At 34.0% G+C, this 18,285-nt stretch overlaps 10 protein-coding genes across 10 annotated transcripts, besides 2 other annotated features; 8 read left to right on the top strand and 2 right to left on the bottom strand.

Annotated features, from left to right (window-relative positions):
* Window positions 1-14,278: part of a mobile genetic element that runs on past the window's edge.
* TVAGG3_0245330 (uncharacterized protein) lies at window positions 510-884 on the top strand (the record flags this gene model as incomplete). Its single annotated transcript, XM_051227830.1, has 1 exon — window positions 510-884. The coding sequence occupies one exon, from the start codon at window positions 510-512 to the stop codon at window positions 882-884; it is 375 nt and encodes a 124-aa protein (XP_051112816.1).
* On the top strand, window positions 1,207-1,784 carry TVAGG3_0245340 (organellar and viral DNA polymerase type B; the record flags this gene model as incomplete). The annotated part of the gene is made up of 1 exon (XM_051227831.1): window positions 1,207-1,784. A coding segment is annotated over one exon (578 nt), but the record flags the coding sequence as incomplete, so codon positions are not given.
* TVAGG3_0245350 (organellar and viral DNA polymerase type B) lies at window positions 1,801-2,121 on the top strand (the record flags this gene model as incomplete). The annotated part of the gene is made up of 1 exon (XM_051227832.1): window positions 1,801-2,121. The coding sequence occupies one exon, from the start codon at window positions 1,801-1,803 to the stop codon at window positions 2,119-2,121; it is 321 nt and encodes a 106-aa protein (XP_051112818.1).
* On the top strand, window positions 2,419-3,279 carry TVAGG3_0245360 (KilA, N-terminal/APSES-type HTH, DNA-binding family; the record flags this gene model as incomplete). Its single annotated transcript, XM_051227833.1, has 1 exon — window positions 2,419-3,279. One exon carries the CDS (start codon window positions 2,419-2,421, stop codon window positions 3,277-3,279), a length of 861 nt encoding a protein of 286 aa, XP_051112819.1.
* TVAGG3_0245370 (protein of unknown function, DUF4106 family) lies at window positions 3,722-4,597 on the bottom strand (the record flags this gene model as incomplete). Its single annotated transcript, XM_051227834.1, has 1 exon — window positions 3,722-4,597. One exon carries the CDS (start codon window positions 4,595-4,597, stop codon window positions 3,722-3,724), a length of 876 nt encoding a protein of 291 aa, XP_051112820.1.
* TVAGG3_0245380 (uncharacterized protein) lies at window positions 4,634-5,089 on the top strand (the record flags this gene model as incomplete). Its single annotated transcript, XM_051227835.1, has 1 exon — window positions 4,634-5,089. One exon carries the CDS (start codon window positions 4,634-4,636, stop codon window positions 5,087-5,089), a length of 456 nt encoding a protein of 151 aa, XP_051112821.1.
* On the bottom strand, window positions 11,608-12,796 carry TVAGG3_0245390 (protein of unknown function, DUF4106 family; the record flags this gene model as incomplete). Its single annotated transcript, XM_051227836.1, has 1 exon — window positions 11,608-12,796. A coding segment is annotated over one exon (1,189 nt), but the record flags the coding sequence as incomplete, so codon positions are not given.
* Window positions 14,184-14,278: a terminal%2Cinverted (terminal inverted repeat of Maverick-3 transposon ID:TVAGG3_0245300).
* Window positions 14,279-14,368: 90 nt separating this feature from the next.
* Window positions 14,369-15,109, top strand: TVAGG3_0245400 (copper ion homeostasis; the record flags this gene model as incomplete). Its single annotated transcript, XM_001313481.1, has 1 exon — window positions 14,369-15,109. One exon carries the CDS (start codon window positions 14,369-14,371, stop codon window positions 15,107-15,109), a length of 741 nt encoding a protein of 246 aa, XP_001313482.1.
* Window positions 15,110-16,822: 1,713 nt separating this feature from the next.
* On the top strand, window positions 16,823-17,011 carry TVAGG3_0245410 (N-acetylmuramoyl-l-alanine amidase family; the record flags this gene model as incomplete). Its single annotated transcript, XM_001313482.2, has 1 exon — window positions 16,823-17,011. A coding segment is annotated over one exon (189 nt), but the record flags the coding sequence as incomplete, so codon positions are not given.
* A 351-nt stretch (window positions 17,012-17,362) lies between these two features.
* TVAGG3_0245420 (uncharacterized protein) lies at window positions 17,363-17,979 on the top strand (the record flags this gene model as incomplete). Its single annotated transcript, XM_051227837.1, has 1 exon — window positions 17,363-17,979. A coding segment is annotated over one exon (617 nt), but the record flags the coding sequence as incomplete, so codon positions are not given.
* Window positions 17,980-18,285: the final 306 nt, after the last annotated feature.

The raw sequence follows: 18,285 nt of genomic DNA on the forward strand, positions 1-18,285 counted from the left end.
TTCTTCCAGTTGTCCGTCCGTAAACCATTCAAATTTTCGAAAATTGAGAACTTTTCCTGTCGAACTTCAGGAAAAGTTCTTCCTTCCGACAGAAAAAGTTCTTCCTTCCGACAGGACACAAACGGATGTCCGACAGGAAAAGTTCTTCCTTCCGACAGGACACAAACGGATGTCCGACGTCCCACCAAAAAATATTTTTTATTTTTATTGTAAGAACTGAAATGACAGTCGAAGCAAAAACGTTCACGAACAAATCTAATGGCGAAACATTCACAAAAGGCACTTACAACGGTATTGAAGTCTTACGTAGAGACATGGATGGTTATATTAACGCAACAAATATGTGTCAGCAGTTTAGGAAGGACTTTAGAAGGTTGTTGGAAAATAAGTCCTGGGAAGAGTATTTTAAGGCATTTTGTGAAGAATATACCAACCCGCGGAAAAAAGCGGGTTGCTTTTTATACAAAATTCATGCAGGAATTCCTGATGAAATCAAACAGGTTAGAGGAATGTATGTAGACCCAAGACTTGTAAACTATATAGCAATGTGGGCTTCTCCAAAATATTGTATAGCAGTTGGAAAAATTATGGACTCCATAGACAAGAAAGTTCATGAGAAGTTAGATGAAGAAGAACTTGAAGATACAGTAGAGAATGCAAAACCTTTGTTTGAAGAAGAAGTTAGAAAAATGCATGAAAAACAAATAGAACATGAACGTGAGATATGTTCTGGTTATAGAGATTCTCCATACGAACTAGACCAATGGGAACAAGAAGATTTAAAGAGAGAATTTAGAGAATATGAACTCGCTAAGATAGCATTAGAAGCTGCAGAAAAGAAGTTAAAAGTTTGGGGTCGTTTTGTACAAAAATATTGTGAGTAAATGAACCATTTTTTTTCGACAAAAATATATTTTAGGGTAGAAGGGTATATCTACCCCGTTTTCTACCCTCTTTTCTACCCTCTTGAATTTTCATGAATTTTATACAGAAAATGCTTGTTTTGAGGTCGAGCCACTTTTGGCTCCACCGTATTCTTTCAACCAAAACTCATGAATTCAGCAAAAATATATTTTAGGGTAGAAGGGTATATCTACCCCGTTTTCTACCCTCTTTTCTACCCTCTTGAATTTTCATGAATTTCCTTAAGATAGAAATAAAGTTGGTTTTTTTAAAAAAATATTTTTTTATTTTTATTGTAAGAACATGTTAGCAACAACAGCACCAAACTCGTTAGTCATGAACCCAACTTCAATGTTAGTAGAAATGAAAAGCTTCATTCCTTCTTCATATACTTTTGAGACAGAAATCCAGAAGATAAAGCAAGAACTTTTAACAAGTAATTTAGACTGTAGTGCGAAAGATGAAACAAATGAACAGTATCTTTATGAAATGCAGGATATTATTGACCATTTACCCAAATTGCCTGAAATCCAACAACAAAAACTCACTATTCCAGAATTCGATGAAATAGAAGTCAAAGCAACTGACTCAGTAGAAATAAAGAAGTTCATACGAAAGGTTAACTATGAGTTTCTTGGATTTCATTGCAACCACAAAGTCATGGACAAAGATTGCGATATGGTATATAAGAACATCTCTGACATATATAAATCTGGGGAGTTTAAGACCTACGACAACTTTGTTTCGTTAGTTGCAAAATGTGTTTGGGAAATAAGAGATAAAGATAGAAGAGGTAAGATATGGAATGAACAGATAAAACCCGCAACTTTTGAGTTAAAGAGAGCAATTGACGCCTTAGTCATACTAGCAGGTAAGGTTTCAGAATATAACGCAAAAATGAACCCACAATGTTCTAAATGTAAAGCAGCAATGAGGAAATATAACTACTCCGTCAAAGAGATAGAACGTATGCGAAACGACTATGCTGACTTAAAGAAAGAAGTAGAGAAACCAGCAGAAGATAAAATGGACATGTTAGAATTTCTGAACAAAAACTATCCAACTGCTGACGATTTCCTTCTATCTGACGTCAAGAAGAAATATAAAGAAACTTTCGGCATTGTGAAAACATTCGATATCCTTCGTGAAGAAATAGAAGCTACAAAACTGTTTAGAATTTCACGAATTCACAATGTTTACCATGTAAAACGCTTATAAAATAACTGGGGTAGAAAAGAGGGTAGAAAACGGGGTAGATATACCCTTCTACCCTAAAATATATTTTTATTGAATTCTGAGTAAAATTCTGAGTAAAATGACATATGGAACACATACTTTTTCAGTAAGGACATATGGGGTAGAAATGAGGGTAGAAAACGGGGTAGATATACCCTTCTACCCTAAAATATATTTTTGCTGAAAAATGACCAAATTTCATGAAATTTCCTTAAGATAGAAAAAATAAAGTTAGTTTTATTTTTATTTATTTTTTTATCCTGTATATAAGAAACAGTAATGTCAACAACAGAGAACACAACAACTGCTATCGTTCATGAAGCTATAAATGAAGAATACGAGTGGGTTCAGTTTAACAAACAACTCCGTCTCATTCGTTCGGTCAAAGATGACATGTACCAAATGCAAAGTATTTTGACAGCATGTTTTGCTCCAGATACTAAGCTTCCTAAAGACTGGTTTAGGAACCAAAGCACACAAGAACTTTTGAGCGAAGCACAGCGAGACATACTTTTTTCTGAAAACAGTGAAGAACAGCGAGTAGGTAAGAAAACCCAGTCGCCTAAAACTCATGAAAATCGTGAAAAATTGCCAAATGGTTTGAGAGGATATTATGTACATAGACTTCTTGTAAATGCTGTTGCAATGTGGGCTTCGCCTCGTTATTCATGGTATGTTTGTAAACTTCTTGACGAAATTCATAGACAAGAACGTGAAGAGATGGAAAAGAAACTTCAAGCAAAAGATGAAGTCATTGAAGCAAAAGACAAAACCATACAGAAAAGAATACCACGTTCGGTACCAAAAGGAAAGGAAAAGAACTATAAGTATATGATTTATACTGAAGAGATGGAAAATGAAGAAGACAGAGATATGGTTATGTTGCATTTAGTCAGAAGAAACAACAAAAGCTTTTACGACCTTGCTAAGATTTACAAATCTGACAGAAATTGGTTCTATCGCGAAAACTTACCGATTTCAATGACCCCGAATGAAGATGTGAAACAAATAGTTCAAGATACGTTACCTCAAACACACTATGATATGAAAGGTTGTACAATACTTACATTCAAAGAAGATTTGCCGCTACTGAAAGAAAAGATAACAGAGTATTTTGACAACTTCAAACAAGCAGAGTAAATGAACCATTTATTTTTCAAGCTTGACTTCAGATGGCTCAGGTAGCTCTATAAGGTAAATTGTCTTGTCAAATCCTTCTGGCATTCCGAGTCCTTCCATCTGGCATTCCGAGTCCTTCCTTCTGGCATTCCGAGTCCTTCCTTCTGGCATTCCGAGTCCTTCCTTCCAACAGGAAGAGTCCTTCCTTCCAACAGGAAAAATTTTTTCTGTTGTCCGTCCGTAAACCATTCAAATTTTCGAAAATTGAGAACTTTTTGGTCGAACTTCAGAAAAAGTTTTTCCTTCCGACAGAAAAAGTTTTTCCTTCCGACAGAAAAAGTTTTTCCTTCCGACAGGACACAAACGAATGTCCGACGTACCACCAACCGAGTCCATTCCAAAGCCAGAAGAACCGACAGCCCCAGCACCACAGCAGACTTACTAAGACTAAACTCTTTATTTTTCAAGCTTGACTTTTTACAATTTGAACTTTGTTCGCGTAGATGTGAATTCTGAAAGAAGTATGAGGGTCTTGTATGACTTTGTACTTCTCCCATAGTTCATGTCTGTCAAACTTACCTGCCATGGACTCTTTCATAAGTTCCATGAAATCGTCTTCGGACAATCCAGGGAAAAGTATGATATCAGTAAGTATTCTTTTAACATCCTTACTTAAACTCTTTGCTGTCTGTACACAAATGACAACTGAGATGTTAAAGTGTCTGAGCTTCTTAAGAATTCGACACATATCTTGTTCTCTGTTCTTTAACAAAGGATGAGAGGCGAAATCATCTAAGATAAGAAGACATCTGTGAGGGTAAGTCTTCCAATCGTAAGATTGCAATTTCTTCGAAATGTATTCTATCTCTTTCTGTTTGTTTCTGAAGTGTTTCTTCTCTAATATTCTCTGCATTTCCTCATTTGGGTCTTTAAACTTCGAGTTTATATACTCATTTATAGCATTGTACTTCAAAACTCTTCTTTGGTACTTCTTTATCCAATCTAACAACTCAGAGTCTTTTATACATACTAACTTAGACTTTTTTATAATATCTTTGAACGAATTGACGGTTTGGTCAAATTGACCAGAAGTACTACAAATGACTACTAACTCATAGAATGGGTTCTTCTCATCTAGTTCTTGTTGTTGTGCAGCCATTTTAAGATAAGTGAAAGTCTTACCCGACCCAGGCGGTGCGATTAGACCTGTTATACCATTCTGAGCAAATAAGAACTTGTCATGTATGGGTTTTATCTGAGCATTTTCCAACTTCCTCTTGTTCTTGTTTAAAACATTCTCAAATTTCTTGTCAATGTCAGCAAACTTTTTTTCTAACATATTTTTAGAAAAATTAAAATTTTTATCTTTTTGAAAATGTCTAGCGATTTCGCTATCTATATTCGAGACAAGCTTTTTGACTCTAAAACTTCTGTCGACCATAAAATCTTACATAGTGTAAACAAGAAAGGTGAATTTGTTCTAAAGTTCTGTTTCTGGGAATATGACAAGAACCATAAAACATTAGGCAGAGAAGTCTTTAAGTTTGTCAATGACAGACTTGTTGACAGAGATGACGCCGATTGGAAAGATGAAGTCCAACAAAAGTTCTTAGAATGCAAAGAAGACACATGCGCTGTTCTTGAAGATGAAATAGGAAACAGAATAGAAGAGCTATTAAAGGACAAAGAACTTTTACAAAAATATGGTTCTGAGAAGTTTGACATAACTCCACCAGAGAAGAAGAAGAAGAGAGAGAAGAAAGAAAAGAAAGTAGAAGAAGAGAAGAAAGAGCCAGAGCCAGAGCCAGAGAAAAAGAAATTTGACATGTAAAAATAAAATTTTATTTTTAGAACATTTCTGGGTCAATGTCAATGTTCTCTTCCTCTTTAGGAGCAAACACTGGCTTAGACTCTAAAATCTTTTTACCCAATTTACCTTGAACTTCAACTATCTTAGACTCATAATATTCATAGTCGTCTGCTTTCTTTGGTTCATAAGGTATAACAAGTTTGTATGCTTTGCCTTCTTTAAGGTTTGAAAACCTTCTGTCAAAATTTTCTTTGACTGCTAACAAACCTTCTATGTCTAAGTCTTCAAATTTCGCACCATTTTTAGTCACAATAGCAAACTTAACTGGTTCGATGTTCCAAACTTTGCTGAATGAAGACTTTTCAAAATGGTAGAAGTAAACATTCAAATATATGAATGGGTCTAGTTCTTCTTTAAGTCCTGACATGTACTTGTTGACTGAGATGAATTTCATCATCTTTTCTATCGGATAAAAAAATATTTTTTTTTTAAAATTTACTCAGAAAAATTTTTCTTTGTATATACGCCGTTCTGAACATCTAAAAGATTTTTGACATTTGCCAAGAATGTACGTTTAGAAGCTGCCATATAACCATACTCTTGACAATATTGTTTATATGAATCGTACAATGACCTTTCATCTAAACACTCAAAGTCAGTTTCATCTATGAACAGTTCATAAACACTCTTGTTTGCTTCTAACAATGTTTGTCTCTCTTCGGTATGTGGAATTTGTCTTGGATTGAACTTTGAAATATCTAATGTCATGAAATATGAGAACAAGTGGTTGTAAAAGTTAGGTGTCAAAGTTTCTGCTAAGTCGTCAAAATATTCTGTATCTTGCATATGAGCTTCTGACGTTCTGACAACTACATATCTTCTGTCAGAACTTTCTAACTTCATCGGAACGGCGTTGTTTGAAACCATGATGAAATTTGCAACATTTTCACAAACTCTTTGGTCTTTATATTTTCTTTCAACAACTCCAACTTTGTCTGTTATAAGACTCTTCAAAGCATCTGAGTTTAAAACCTTTGTTGTATCTATACTTTGAAGTTCGTTACATACTATAAGTTTCATATTCTCTATTGAAGAGTTAAATTTACCGCAGATGTTTTCTAAGTTTGTCATATTAGGGTTCGAATAGCCCTCTAACAGTTTGCATAAGATATCTGTAAAGAAAGTGTTCTTACCTGTTCCTTGTTTTCCAATTATAATGAGAGCAGTTTCATTTTTAGCACTTGGATGTTGTAAGATGTTTGCAAACCAACATAAGATATACTCATAGACTCTTTCGTTTCCATTGCATATAATTTCTTTGACATGGTCTAACCAAGCTTCTATAACATTTTCTTTCCATTCTACTTGTTCGTATTTATATCCAGTGAAGATAGAAGAAGTTTGGAGAAGGTGTATAGAACTTTATACCGAACTGAAAAATCTTCTAACTTTGACAATAAGATATCCCAAGCATCTAACATCTTCATTCCAACTTGTACAACTTTTATTTTCTTAAGTTTCTGTCTACATTCTTGTTCTGAAACTATTGTTGCTCTTGGTTTGTTAAAGACAACATCCCATTCTTTCATGACATAACATTCTGGGGCAGAGTCAACATAAATGACTAAACGTTTCAAATTCTCGACTGCTTTGTTATAGTCTCGAAATGGACACATATTTCTGAATGCTTGGAAGTCATAAAAATCTGAAACATCTATTCTGTACATTTTTATAAAAATAAAAAAAAATATTTTTTTTATTCTTGACTTTGTTGTTGCATTTGTTCCATTTGTTGCATTTGTTGTTCTTGAGCTATTTGTTGTTGAAGTTGTTCTTGTAGTACAATACTTTCACCAGTTGCATCTTCCAATTCGAAACTTTCTGCCGTCATTGACAAATACATAGGACATAAAAGTTTACAGGAACAAAGTTTGCGTCAACTAAGGTTAAGTTTATGTTTGCTAAAGTGTTTGAGTTTACTAAAGCTGAAAACTCTGCATTCGAATGAACAATAGGCAAACCAGCAGAGAAAGTGTTGTTTATACGCATGAGTATCTTTTGGTCATAGTAGTTTCTGTCGACATTCGAATAGCACTTTGAACCTAAGTTTGAAACAATATATAAAATAGGTGTACTTAAAGTCAATGGAACAGACAAACCTTGTATGACACCTTTTCCTGTTATAGGAAACTGTTGGTAGTAAAAACCAGATATAAGTTTTGTATTATAGCTCATATCGTTTATACTAAACTCAGTCGGACATCCAAACATAATGAAACCTGCTCTAGTTGCAGCACATGTTACATCCGTCCTTAAAGTATTAAATAAGTCAACAAAACCTGTTGGTGGTATATCTGAGTAAGTATCTTCAAAGAAGTATTTTTTACCATTCACAACAACAAAGTCTTCTGGTGTCAAAAGAGCAAAACAGGCTTTAGTCGTCATCGTGTTTAAGGTCAGTTTACAATATCGTCCTTGAGGACTTTGTAAGTTTGTTGTTATAGAATTATATGACTCAGGTTTTTAGTCGTAATAGTATAAACCACTATGTCTTCTGCCATTTACTTAGCAACTAAATTTAATGAAATGTTGTGGTCGTCAAATATTTTTTGACGTCTGGGAAACTATATTTTAAGTTCAACGTTTCACCTCCTTTCATAACGTATATTTGTCAATGACATTATATGAAACACCACAGCAACTAATGTCGGGTTCTATTTCTTTGATGTTTATATCGTCTGCCTCTGTCAAAAGTTTCAATAGTTCTTTCAAAACTTCATGAGGTGCAATGACATATGAGTTCACTTTTTACAGGGTTGTGTTCGACCAAGTTTAACATTATACTTAAAGCTTGACAAATCTTCTCCTGAGTTTGAAGTTTGTCTTTCAGTTGTTGGTAGTCGTTTCGAATATCTTGCAAGAGAACTTAAGTCTCTGCTAACTTCCAGGATATGTTGGTTGTTCTTTTACAGGAACAATTGCTTACCATCTTCGTCTTCGGTATGGTTTCCCCACTTCAACATCTCTTTCTTTGACATTGACAACAACACTTTGACTGTTTGTTTGAGTTGGTGAATTTAACTTCACATCTGCCATCGCCATTAAACCTTTTGAAACACTTACGCTTCTATTTTCGGAAATGACATTTTACTTAGAATAAAAAGATGGACGTATTTGAGTATCTCTTCGAATTGAAGCAAAACAAAGTTTACACACACAACAACAATACAGATGAATAGTTTTTATACAAACAATGGAAAATGTTATAGAATAGCAGTCTTTGCTGAACCAAAATATTTCATAAAGCAAAGAAAGTTGGTATAACTGAAATGGTGAAAGTTCTTGAGCAGACAAAAAATATAACAACAAAACTTACAGATATTTCTAAAGGTAAGTTTATAATACAATTTTATGTCAAAACTGGCGTACTTGTCAATATTTGACGAGAGAAGTCAGTTCAAGAACAACTTACTGACCTGCTGCCAAAATCTGCTCGATGGAAGCTGTCGTTATACCAATCTGAGGAGCCCCAGCAGGTTTCATCGAACGAATCTTCAAAAGAGCATCTTCCGTGAAAAGTGCTATTGGTTTTGTAAACTTCTTTGCTTTCAATTCATCTGGACCGTCTCTGTCACCAGTATATTGTATTTGAACTGTACCAACAGTTGAAATACCACCACCATAAAGTCTTCTGAGTCAGCAAATGGAATGCCAAGCAAAAGTTTTGAAACGGTCCTCCATTTGTATATTGAGTTTTTTGACCTCCTGTATGAGTCCATACTTTCACATATGGCAATAATAGAACTTTGCATTTCAGGGTTAATGGTTGTTGTGAAGTTGTTGTTAAAGTTCATAGCATCTAATGTCAAGTTGTATGACCTCATATCCTCAACTGTAGAATATTCTTCTCTTGGATAGTATTGCCATCTATGTTTATATGGTATTTAATACCAGGGTTGTAGAAGCAAGAATAGTCATTTATAGTTCGTCTGAACAGTACAAACATAGTATCTGCATGTTTCATTGCAGTTGTTAAAGCAATATCTGTTCTTGCACCTGCGGTCAGCACTTTGGTTTCCAACTTCACCTGCAAAGTCTTTGACAGATATTTGGTGTATAGGGAACATAAGTGGAACTGCAATATATTTGGCAGCTAAAGCATTTGAAATATCTGGGTCCAACATATAGACTGCAAGTCTGCTTTCTATTCTCTTGCATTCAAATTTTTCGCATGTGAACTTAACTGGGTCCCAAGCAGTTCCAGCAGCATTGAAATAATAGTTTACTTCAGTGTTGAGGTTTCCAAAAGTCTAAGTCAACTTTGTCTTTGCAAAATTCGGCGAATGACGTTTGATTTGCTCCCTTTACGTCTGTAAGAGTGAATGGGTCTTGCGTTGGTGCAATGACTAAGTTATTTTTGCTTGGAGTAAGTTCGATAGAAATTTTTTCCTGCCCAGTTTGGCAAGTATCTTAAAAACCTGAAGATGAGGAAAGATGACAAAGGAACTCTAAGTTTCAGTTTTACTTTGGTTACTGCTGCTGCAGTTTGTCCAGAAAGGTTAACATAAACTCCTGGAACGTTAGGGTCAAGTCTTCTTATTTTCTCAATAGTTGCATATTGGTCTGTTTGTTCTCTAGCTTGTGGTTGTACTGAGTTTCTCAAAGCGAACCATTCATAGTTTGCCCATGTTACTGTTTGAACTAAGTCAGAGTTAGAATATATCTTATATCCCATGAAAACTTCTGGAGCATATTGGTATCCGACATAGAAAATTCCATTGCAACCTTTCTTGTCAGACAACTTGGCAGAAGGTTTTATTTCAATGTCTTGTTCCACGTATAAGAATGAGTTGTCAATAGAAATAATATGAAACCTGTCGCAAGCAATATCTACTGTTGTTGAAGAACCTTCTCCAAACTCACCTACGTTTCCATAAGAAACAGCAGTTGTATATTCGTAAGTTCCAGGAACTATTTCTGACCTTCTAATGGCATTGTCGCATTCGTTATACCATTCGGAAACATTTCCATTCATAGCATCCAAAACTGTTGGCGTTATATTCTGAGCGGCGTACATTTCATATGAGTAAAAATATAGAATAGTTGGATTTATATTCATATATAAACCACGTGGACCAAGCTTTACTTTCTTCCTGACTGAGTTTTTAATCTCTCTTTTTCCTTCATTGCCTCTGCTTGAAGTTGTTGCATCTTTGCATTATGTTCATCTAGTATGTTGCAAATTTCCCATGTCCTTTTTGCCTTTGGCTCTGGTCGCCCATCTCAGGTAACCTATATCCTAGAAAGAGTTTGTCATAGTCTGTATTTGAGTCTTCGCGTATTGTTTGCATGACTCTTTCCTGAGTTTCTGGTTCAAGCTCTTCAAACAGTGCCTGTCCATATGGAATATTGCTCGTTTCCAAATATATGTTTTGTAGCCATTCTGGTTTTCTTTCCATGTTACCAATAATATCTTTTGTGAATGGGAAAGCTTTTACCCAATCTTTCAGTCTTGCGTCGTTTATTTCTGTAGTTGGTTTTATTTTGTCAAGAACATGTTTTTCAATACTAACATTTCATTGGTTACTGTCCATTTGAGTTTTCTTAAATATTCATCCCTTCTCGATTCATCGCCTGCAAAGTAAGTTTTTATGACATTTTGTAAACTTTCGTTTGCAAGGTCATGTACAATAGGTTCTCTTCCTTCTCCCTCCCTAACTTTCTTTCTAAACTCTTCACCAAATATACCATCTCTATGGTTCTGTGTAGTTCTTTGAGATAAATGTTCTAGAACGTCAGGTGTTATATTTCCATCAGCCATGTTCATTTCATACTGGTCCAAAATATCTGCATCTTTCATATCTTTCAATGGCATTAAAGCCGCGCTTAAAATACCAGCTATATCTCGTTCACCATTGACTTCCATTGCGTCTACAACTTCTTGGAATTGTGGTTGTAAGTTTATGAACCACCTATCTGGATTAGCTTATGACCCATCTCATTGTAGTTCCATCGTCTGCAGAAACAAAAGTAGGTTTGTTTCCATCTTGGTTAGGTTCTGAATGAACTTTAAACAATGTTTCATTTCTATATGTTTTCTTGAAATTTAACCTTTTATTTTCACCGAGTTCATCCGAAGATTGAACGTTAAATGCTCGTAAGTAAAAAGGGTTGTTTTATTTGTGTACATTTTCTTTCAGTACTTCCATTCTATGCTGAATATTTTTCATCTGGTGTTGGAGTCTTTTATGTCGGCAAACATTTTTCGATATTCTTCTACTATGTCAGCCGAATTTTTTTTAGACTCTTGGAAATATTCCATATTCTCCGCATACTCTTGTTGAGGGTCAAGATTTTTCGGCTGTTCCAAATCTTCATCTAGTTCTGTGAAGTTTAGTTTCCAAAGGAGTGACTTGTTCGTTCCTTCAGGCTCTTCTAGCTGTTGTTGCTGAACTATTTCTTCCATCTGGTTGTATCTGAACTTCTTCCTGTGGAGTTTCTTGTACCTCATCTGCTGGCATTTCATATATTCCGAGACCTTTCAACAATTTCCCTATCTACGTCATCCGCATTCATAAGCTTTTGTTCTTTCGTTCCGTCTCTATTTTTTACGCGTTTCATGACGAAAGTTGAATTGTCATTTAGCTCTGACATCAAATATCTCGGAGTAAATTCATCCATGTCATTTGGATGATATGCTATTAAATCATATCCCTTAGCGAGCTTGTATTTTCCAGGTTTGAGATTATATCCGTTTTGGTGCTGAGCCATAAAGCTAAATAGGTTCGGGTCAGTATTTCCATCCTTGAACTTTCTAATAGCTTCTTTATATCTGTCACTAAAGTCAACAGTATCTGGGAAACCACACTCTTCTTTAAGCATTTTTAAGAATTCTTGGTTTCCTTGTTCTCTACTTCTTTTATGTCCTTGCTCTGTTTGTGGTTGTTGTTGTGCAGGGTTTTGAACTGTTGGTTGCTGTGCTGGTTGTTGTGTTGGTTGTTGTGCTGGTTGTTGTGTTGGTTGTTGTTGTTGCGTTGGTTTTGGTGCATGCCTGTGTCTGTGTCCATGTGACGATGTAAATGTTTTAGGTAGTCCTGGTGCAGGTGCTTCTCTTGGAGGGTTTGGTGGTATATAAGTTCCACCAGCTGGCACATATGTTCCATCTGCAGCGTAATGTCCTACCTGACTTTTCGTTTTTAAGAAAGCATTTACTAGGTCTGTTTTGGTCTGTTGTAACTCTTTTTCTTGACTTTCCACAACAGTTGCTCTAACGGCGTCATAGGCACTTTGAACTGCCTGTCTCGTTGCTGCATCTGTTATTTTCGTCATATTTTGTGCTACTTCTCTTAACTCTTTGTCGAAACCTTCAGACTTCAGTTTCTTTCCAGATGAGAAGTCGTTCACTTGTTTCACCTTACTATGAAGAGCTTCGAAAGCGTTCTTAAAGTCAGCATTTGTTAAAGCTTCATTTGAACTATCTTCATCCGCTTGTATTTTTGTCCTTATTGACCCTATGAGTTGGGCTGCTTTAGCGTTGGCTTGGGCATCTAACCAGTCATTGTTGGCTTTTATATATTCTGCGCTTTTCATTGCCTTTTGCATAGCCGCGTCGTTATTTTTACTTTCTTGTGCTAAGTTTTCATACTGTACGGTTTGGTTTTGCAACTGTAAAAGTTTTTCTGCCTTTACATTTGCTTCAACTTCTTTTTTATACTCATCGCTATCCATATATGTCTTCAGGGCTTTTTGTTTTATCTCTTCATCTTTCAGTATTTTATATTGAGTAGTATGGTTTTTCAAATTTATGACATCTTGTTCCATTTTTGCTACTTCTGCTGCTTTTTCTGACACTTTTTTCGCATATTCCTCTGTACTTAGTTCTTTCAGTTGTTCTTCTTTCTTCTTTTTCTCTACGTTTAACTCATTGAGTTTCTTTGTGTGTCTGTCATATTCTAGTTTCTTTTCGTTTTCACTTATTTGCTTCTGTATGTCTATGTTTGACTTTTTGACATCTGTTATTTGATTTTTGAGTGAACTCAAATTCATTTGACTTTGAGGGTTATAGGCTGTTCCGTCTGCAGCTCCACCATAGCCTGCCATTTTCGCTAAAAGTGCCGCTCTTAAACCTCCACTCTGTGCACCAAGAACTCGGTTTAAAAGCATAGGATTGCTTGACATTTGTTGCAACATAGTGGGGTCATTCAGCATTTGTTGTTGCAACTGTTGTTGTGGTGTCAGTTTTACTATTGGATGTTTCAATGCTCTCTTCCTCTTACGTATATTCTTACGTAGCTTACGTGGCATTTTAAGTGAAGTTAAAAAGCGGTTTTTGACAGATGTTTTATTGTGACTTCTTCGTAAAGACTTTGTTGAGATTTCTTCGTAAATGAGTGTAAATGACCCAAAAATATAATTTAGGGTAGAAGGGTATATCTAACCTCTTTTCTAACCTCTTTTCTACCCTCTTGAATTTTCATGAATTTCTTCGTAAATGTTTTGTCAAGACTTCTTCGTAAAGACTTTGTTGAGACTTCTTCGTAAAGACTTTGTTGAGACTTCTTCGTAAAGACTTTGTTGAGATTTCATCGTAAAGACTTTGTTAAGATTTCTTCGTAAAGACTTTGTTGAGATTTCTTCGTAAATGACCCTAGTAGTATATTTTTGGTGTAAAATTCATGAAAATTCAAGAGGGTAGAAATGAGGGTAGAAAACGGGGTAGATATACCCTTCTACCCTAAAATATATTTTTGGGTCATTTACACTCATGAACTTTCTTGTCTATGTTTTGTTAAGATTTCTTCGTAAAGACTTTGTTGAGATTTCATCGTAAATATTTTGTCAAGACTTCTTCATAAAGACTTTGTCAAGATTTCTTCGTAAATGTTTTGTCAAGACTTCTTCATAAAGACTTTGTCAAGACTTCTTCGTAAAGACTTTGTCAAGACTTCTTCGTAAAGACTTTGTCAAGACTTCTTCGTAAAGACTTTGTCAAGACTTCTTCGTAAAGACTTTGTTGAGATTTCTTCGTAAATGTTTTGTCAAGACTTCTTCGTAAATGTTTTGTCAAGACTTCTTCGTAAAGACTTTGTTGAGATTTCTTCGTAAATGTTTTGTCAAGACTTCATTTATACTAAACATCTTCGGGGCTAGAGGGCACGAAGTGCCTGGAAGCCCCACTACCCTTTTTTTTTTTTTTTTTTTTTTTTTTTTCTACTATTATTAAATATATAAAGTAAATTCATTGATATGCTGACTATTACAGATTGATAATGACTGAGGCATAAAAAAGGTGACATAAACATGAAAGTTGAAGTGTGTGTCGACAATATTGAATCTGTTAAGATCGCAGAATCTGCTGGTGCGAGCAGAATTGAACTCTGTGGATCATTAGCTTTAGGCGGAGTTACTCCACCTTATTCATTAATTAAGAAAGCTGTTGAAGTATCAAAAATCCCAATCTATGTTATGATTAGGCCTAGAGCTGGAGATTTCCTGTTCAATGAAGAAGAAGTAGAGATGATGATTAATGATATTAAAATTTCCAAAGAACTTGGCGCAAAAGGTGTTGTTATTGGTGCATTAACCAAATCTGCAGAACTTGACATTGAGACAACTAAGAAATTAGTTGATGCTGCATCTGGAATTGGCGTAACTTTTCACAGAGCTTTTGATTTAGTTAAAAATCCAAAAGAAACACTGAAGAAACTGATCGAGCTTGGATGCGAAAGAGTATTAACATCTGGCTGTGCACAAACAGCATTCGATGGAAGAGAGATGATTAAAGAACTTGTTGAACTTTCCGAAGGAAAAATCTCAATAATGGCAGGTGCAGGAGTAAGTGCGAAAAACTGTCAAGAAATTGTCAAATTCACAAATATCTCTGAAATTCATTTGTCTGGAAAGACAACAAGAGAAAGCATCATGGATTATAGCTGTGTTAAAGCTGTAATGGGACAGAACCCTGCAGATGATGGAAGAATTGGAATGACTAGTTATGAAATTGTTTATAATGTTTGCTCACTTCTTAATGTAAATAATTAATTTATAATTTTGATTTTAAAGTGAGTTTAAACTGTATTATATAAAGCCAAGTATAAGTTTCGGCATTGTAAGGATGGCTTATTATATAAAATAAGTCGATAATAATCTCATTTTGTGTTTAGAGAGTTTTTTTAGGAAGATTTTTATGTGAGAATTAGTATTTGGAAGCGTTGGTAGACTTGACTGAGAGAATGCCAAAAAGTATGCACTTACTTTCTGTCATTCTCTCAATTTTTTTGACTTCAGAGTTTTTGTCTCAATTTTCAAAAAAAATGTCATATCTATATAATGATTTATATGTACTTATAAGTGTTAATATGGTCTGCAATTTGATTATTCAATTGCTCATAAATCATTGTGATTTCTTCAGAATCCCAGAGGTCATGAGCCTTTACTATAGACGCAGATATAGGTTCTTCACCCCATTGCTGAGTTTTAAAAAGGAACATCGACGAAATGCTGGCTTTACGGCAATTAACAGTAAGTTTAAGTACATAGGAATTATTCGAAAGATTCAGCATAGAATAAAAAGTAAATTTCTGTAGAACTTATATGAGATTGAAAATAGAAATGATGTAATAAAATAATGATAAATATGAAAAGAAAGAGAATAGAATAAATCAATGATAAATATGAAACGAAAGAGAATAAGTTTCATATTAACATCAGAACCATGCTCAGTTAAGAATTTGACGATTTCTATTGAATTCGCTTTGATCGCAATACTAAGAGGGCTTTCATTAATATTGAGAGAATTTCATAAAACATTGATAAGTATTCATAGAAAAAGAATTCTATAAAACAATGATAAATATGAAAAGAAAGAAAATTTCATAAAATAATGATTAATATAAAAAGAAAGAGAACCTCATAAAACAATGATTAATGTAAAAAGAAAGAGAACTTTATAAAACAACAATTGATATGAAAAGAAAGAGATTTGTATACAATAGTAGTATATGTTGAAGGGTTGTGTGACTTTTTTTGTAAACGTAAGAATTCATACAATATTGAACGATTTTGTATCATTTTTTTTAACATATGAAGTAAAAAATGTATGATTCTTACGGTTTTTATTCTTACGTTTTTGAATAAATCAAGATTTAAAAAATTTTCAAAATTGTAAGACATTTACACTCAACCCATACATAATGAAATAAAAAATGTGACAACATGACATTTTGACAACATCATGGGTTATTCGATAATTAATTATTTTTGAATAACTGAATGGAATCAATGAAGTCATAATCAAAGACCTCATAAACGAGAAAAAGAAATTAGAAACTAATGATTATTTGAATTTATGAAATCAATTATTTGATTCATTCTTTCTTCAATCTCTTCTATTCTTTTTGTTAAATCATCAATTTTCATTAATGAGGTGATTCTTGATTGAGGAATAGATTTCAAACTAATCACTCCTTTTATTTTTGAAATTTTGAATCCATCAACTTTAAACATTTTATTCAATTTACATGTTGTCAATTCTTCAAATAATTTTTTATTATTAGCATAATAGTCATTAAATTCTTCAACAGATGAAAAAATTTTTGTTTCAGTAATTGGTTTAACAACGTTTATTTTTTGTTGAACATTTTCACTTTCTTCCTCCTCTGTTTCATTTATTTTTAAAATCGGTTTCATTTATCATTAAATAAAAATTAGAATATAAGTGATGAAATATATTTTTTAATTAATATTAAATCAGAAATGGCGGCAGGATTCTTTAAAAAATTATGGGATGGAATTAAGAAAGCTGCGGGTTGGGTTTATAAAAAGGTTATTAAACCTGTTGCAAACTTTTTGGCACCAGTAGCGAAAACGGCAGGAACTATCATAGGTGGAGTATTAGGTACTAAAGTAGGTAATCCAGCGATGGGAGCACAAGCAGGTAACGCAATTGGTGGAATAGCTGAAGGAATACTTAATAAAATAGGAGGTAGATAGTGGAAAAATAAATTATTTTTATCTTAGTATCGGTTGTAGTCTTTGATAAACTTTTTCTCCTTTATTTAATATTTCTCTTATTGGGGCGGCTTTTGGCGTTATTGATTCAGCAACGTCACTAATTGCTTCTTTATTCTTAAATATCCAATTTGCTCCTTTCTTCATTGTTTCCCAAACTTTATGCGCTCCTCTTTTTACTTTATCCCATAATTTCTTAAAGAATCCTGCAGCCATAGTTGATTATTTCATTAAAATTAAAAATTCATTTTCATCTTTTAATTTTGATTTTTTATTTATTAATAAATGACGACTAACTATTTGGTGCCAAACACTAAACCGATTAATGGAAATGTGTTTCATTCATTTGAAAAGATAAATGAAATATTCGCAAAGAATGACGGTAGAAGATATTATAGAGAACTTGAAAGTTCATGCTATGACTCTGATGCTCCATATTTTGATGATAAACAAACTCATTTAAGAATTACAAATCCGGCTCATGATGTGAACCAATTAGGTGACACATATATTAAACGCAAAGTTAAAGCAACTCTAGTTTCAAATAAAGCTTTCACATGTGATGCCGCTTTTAAATGCATGCGTTTATTCGTTGGTTACAAATCATCAAATCAAAGCTTTAAACAATTAGAAGTAGAAACTGAAAGAGGCGATGCCGGTTATCTTCAAATGGATTGCGCCCGTGAATCTTTCGCATTTGCAACATATAAACCAAAATCAGAAAGGAAAGTTAAAAAGTTTGTTCATTCGTTATATAATAATGTTCAAAAATATGATAACTCAGTATGTGGTAAATATATTGACCCTTCAGAAGTTTTCAAGAACGCAAATGAAGAAGTTGATGTCACTTTTGATATGATTATTCCGGTAAATGATTTGTTAGCATTTCAGGCGTTCGATGATTATCCTAAATCATTTGGTGAAATCATTCTTAAATATTATGCTTTCAGGGATACTTTAGTATTTTGTCAGGTTGACCCGTTAAGAGTTGCTGATTTACAAAATTACGTTTATGAAAAGATAACTGATGGAAATTATGAAAAGATTATGAATCATGTTTATAAATATGATCGCAAATTCCAACAAATCGGACTTTCTGCCAAATTAATTACAAGCTTAGCCGCTACATCTGCTGACGCAAAAGTTGATAACGTTATTATTTCATGCACAAAGATGGAAGTTTTAGAGGATAAATGCATTACACCAGG

This window comes from Trichomonas vaginalis, chromosome IV (genome assembly GCF_026262505.1).
Source record: "Trichomonas vaginalis G3 chromosome IV, whole genome shotgun sequence".
NCBI lineage: Eukaryota > Parabasalia > Trichomonadida > Trichomonadidae > Trichomonas > Trichomonas vaginalis.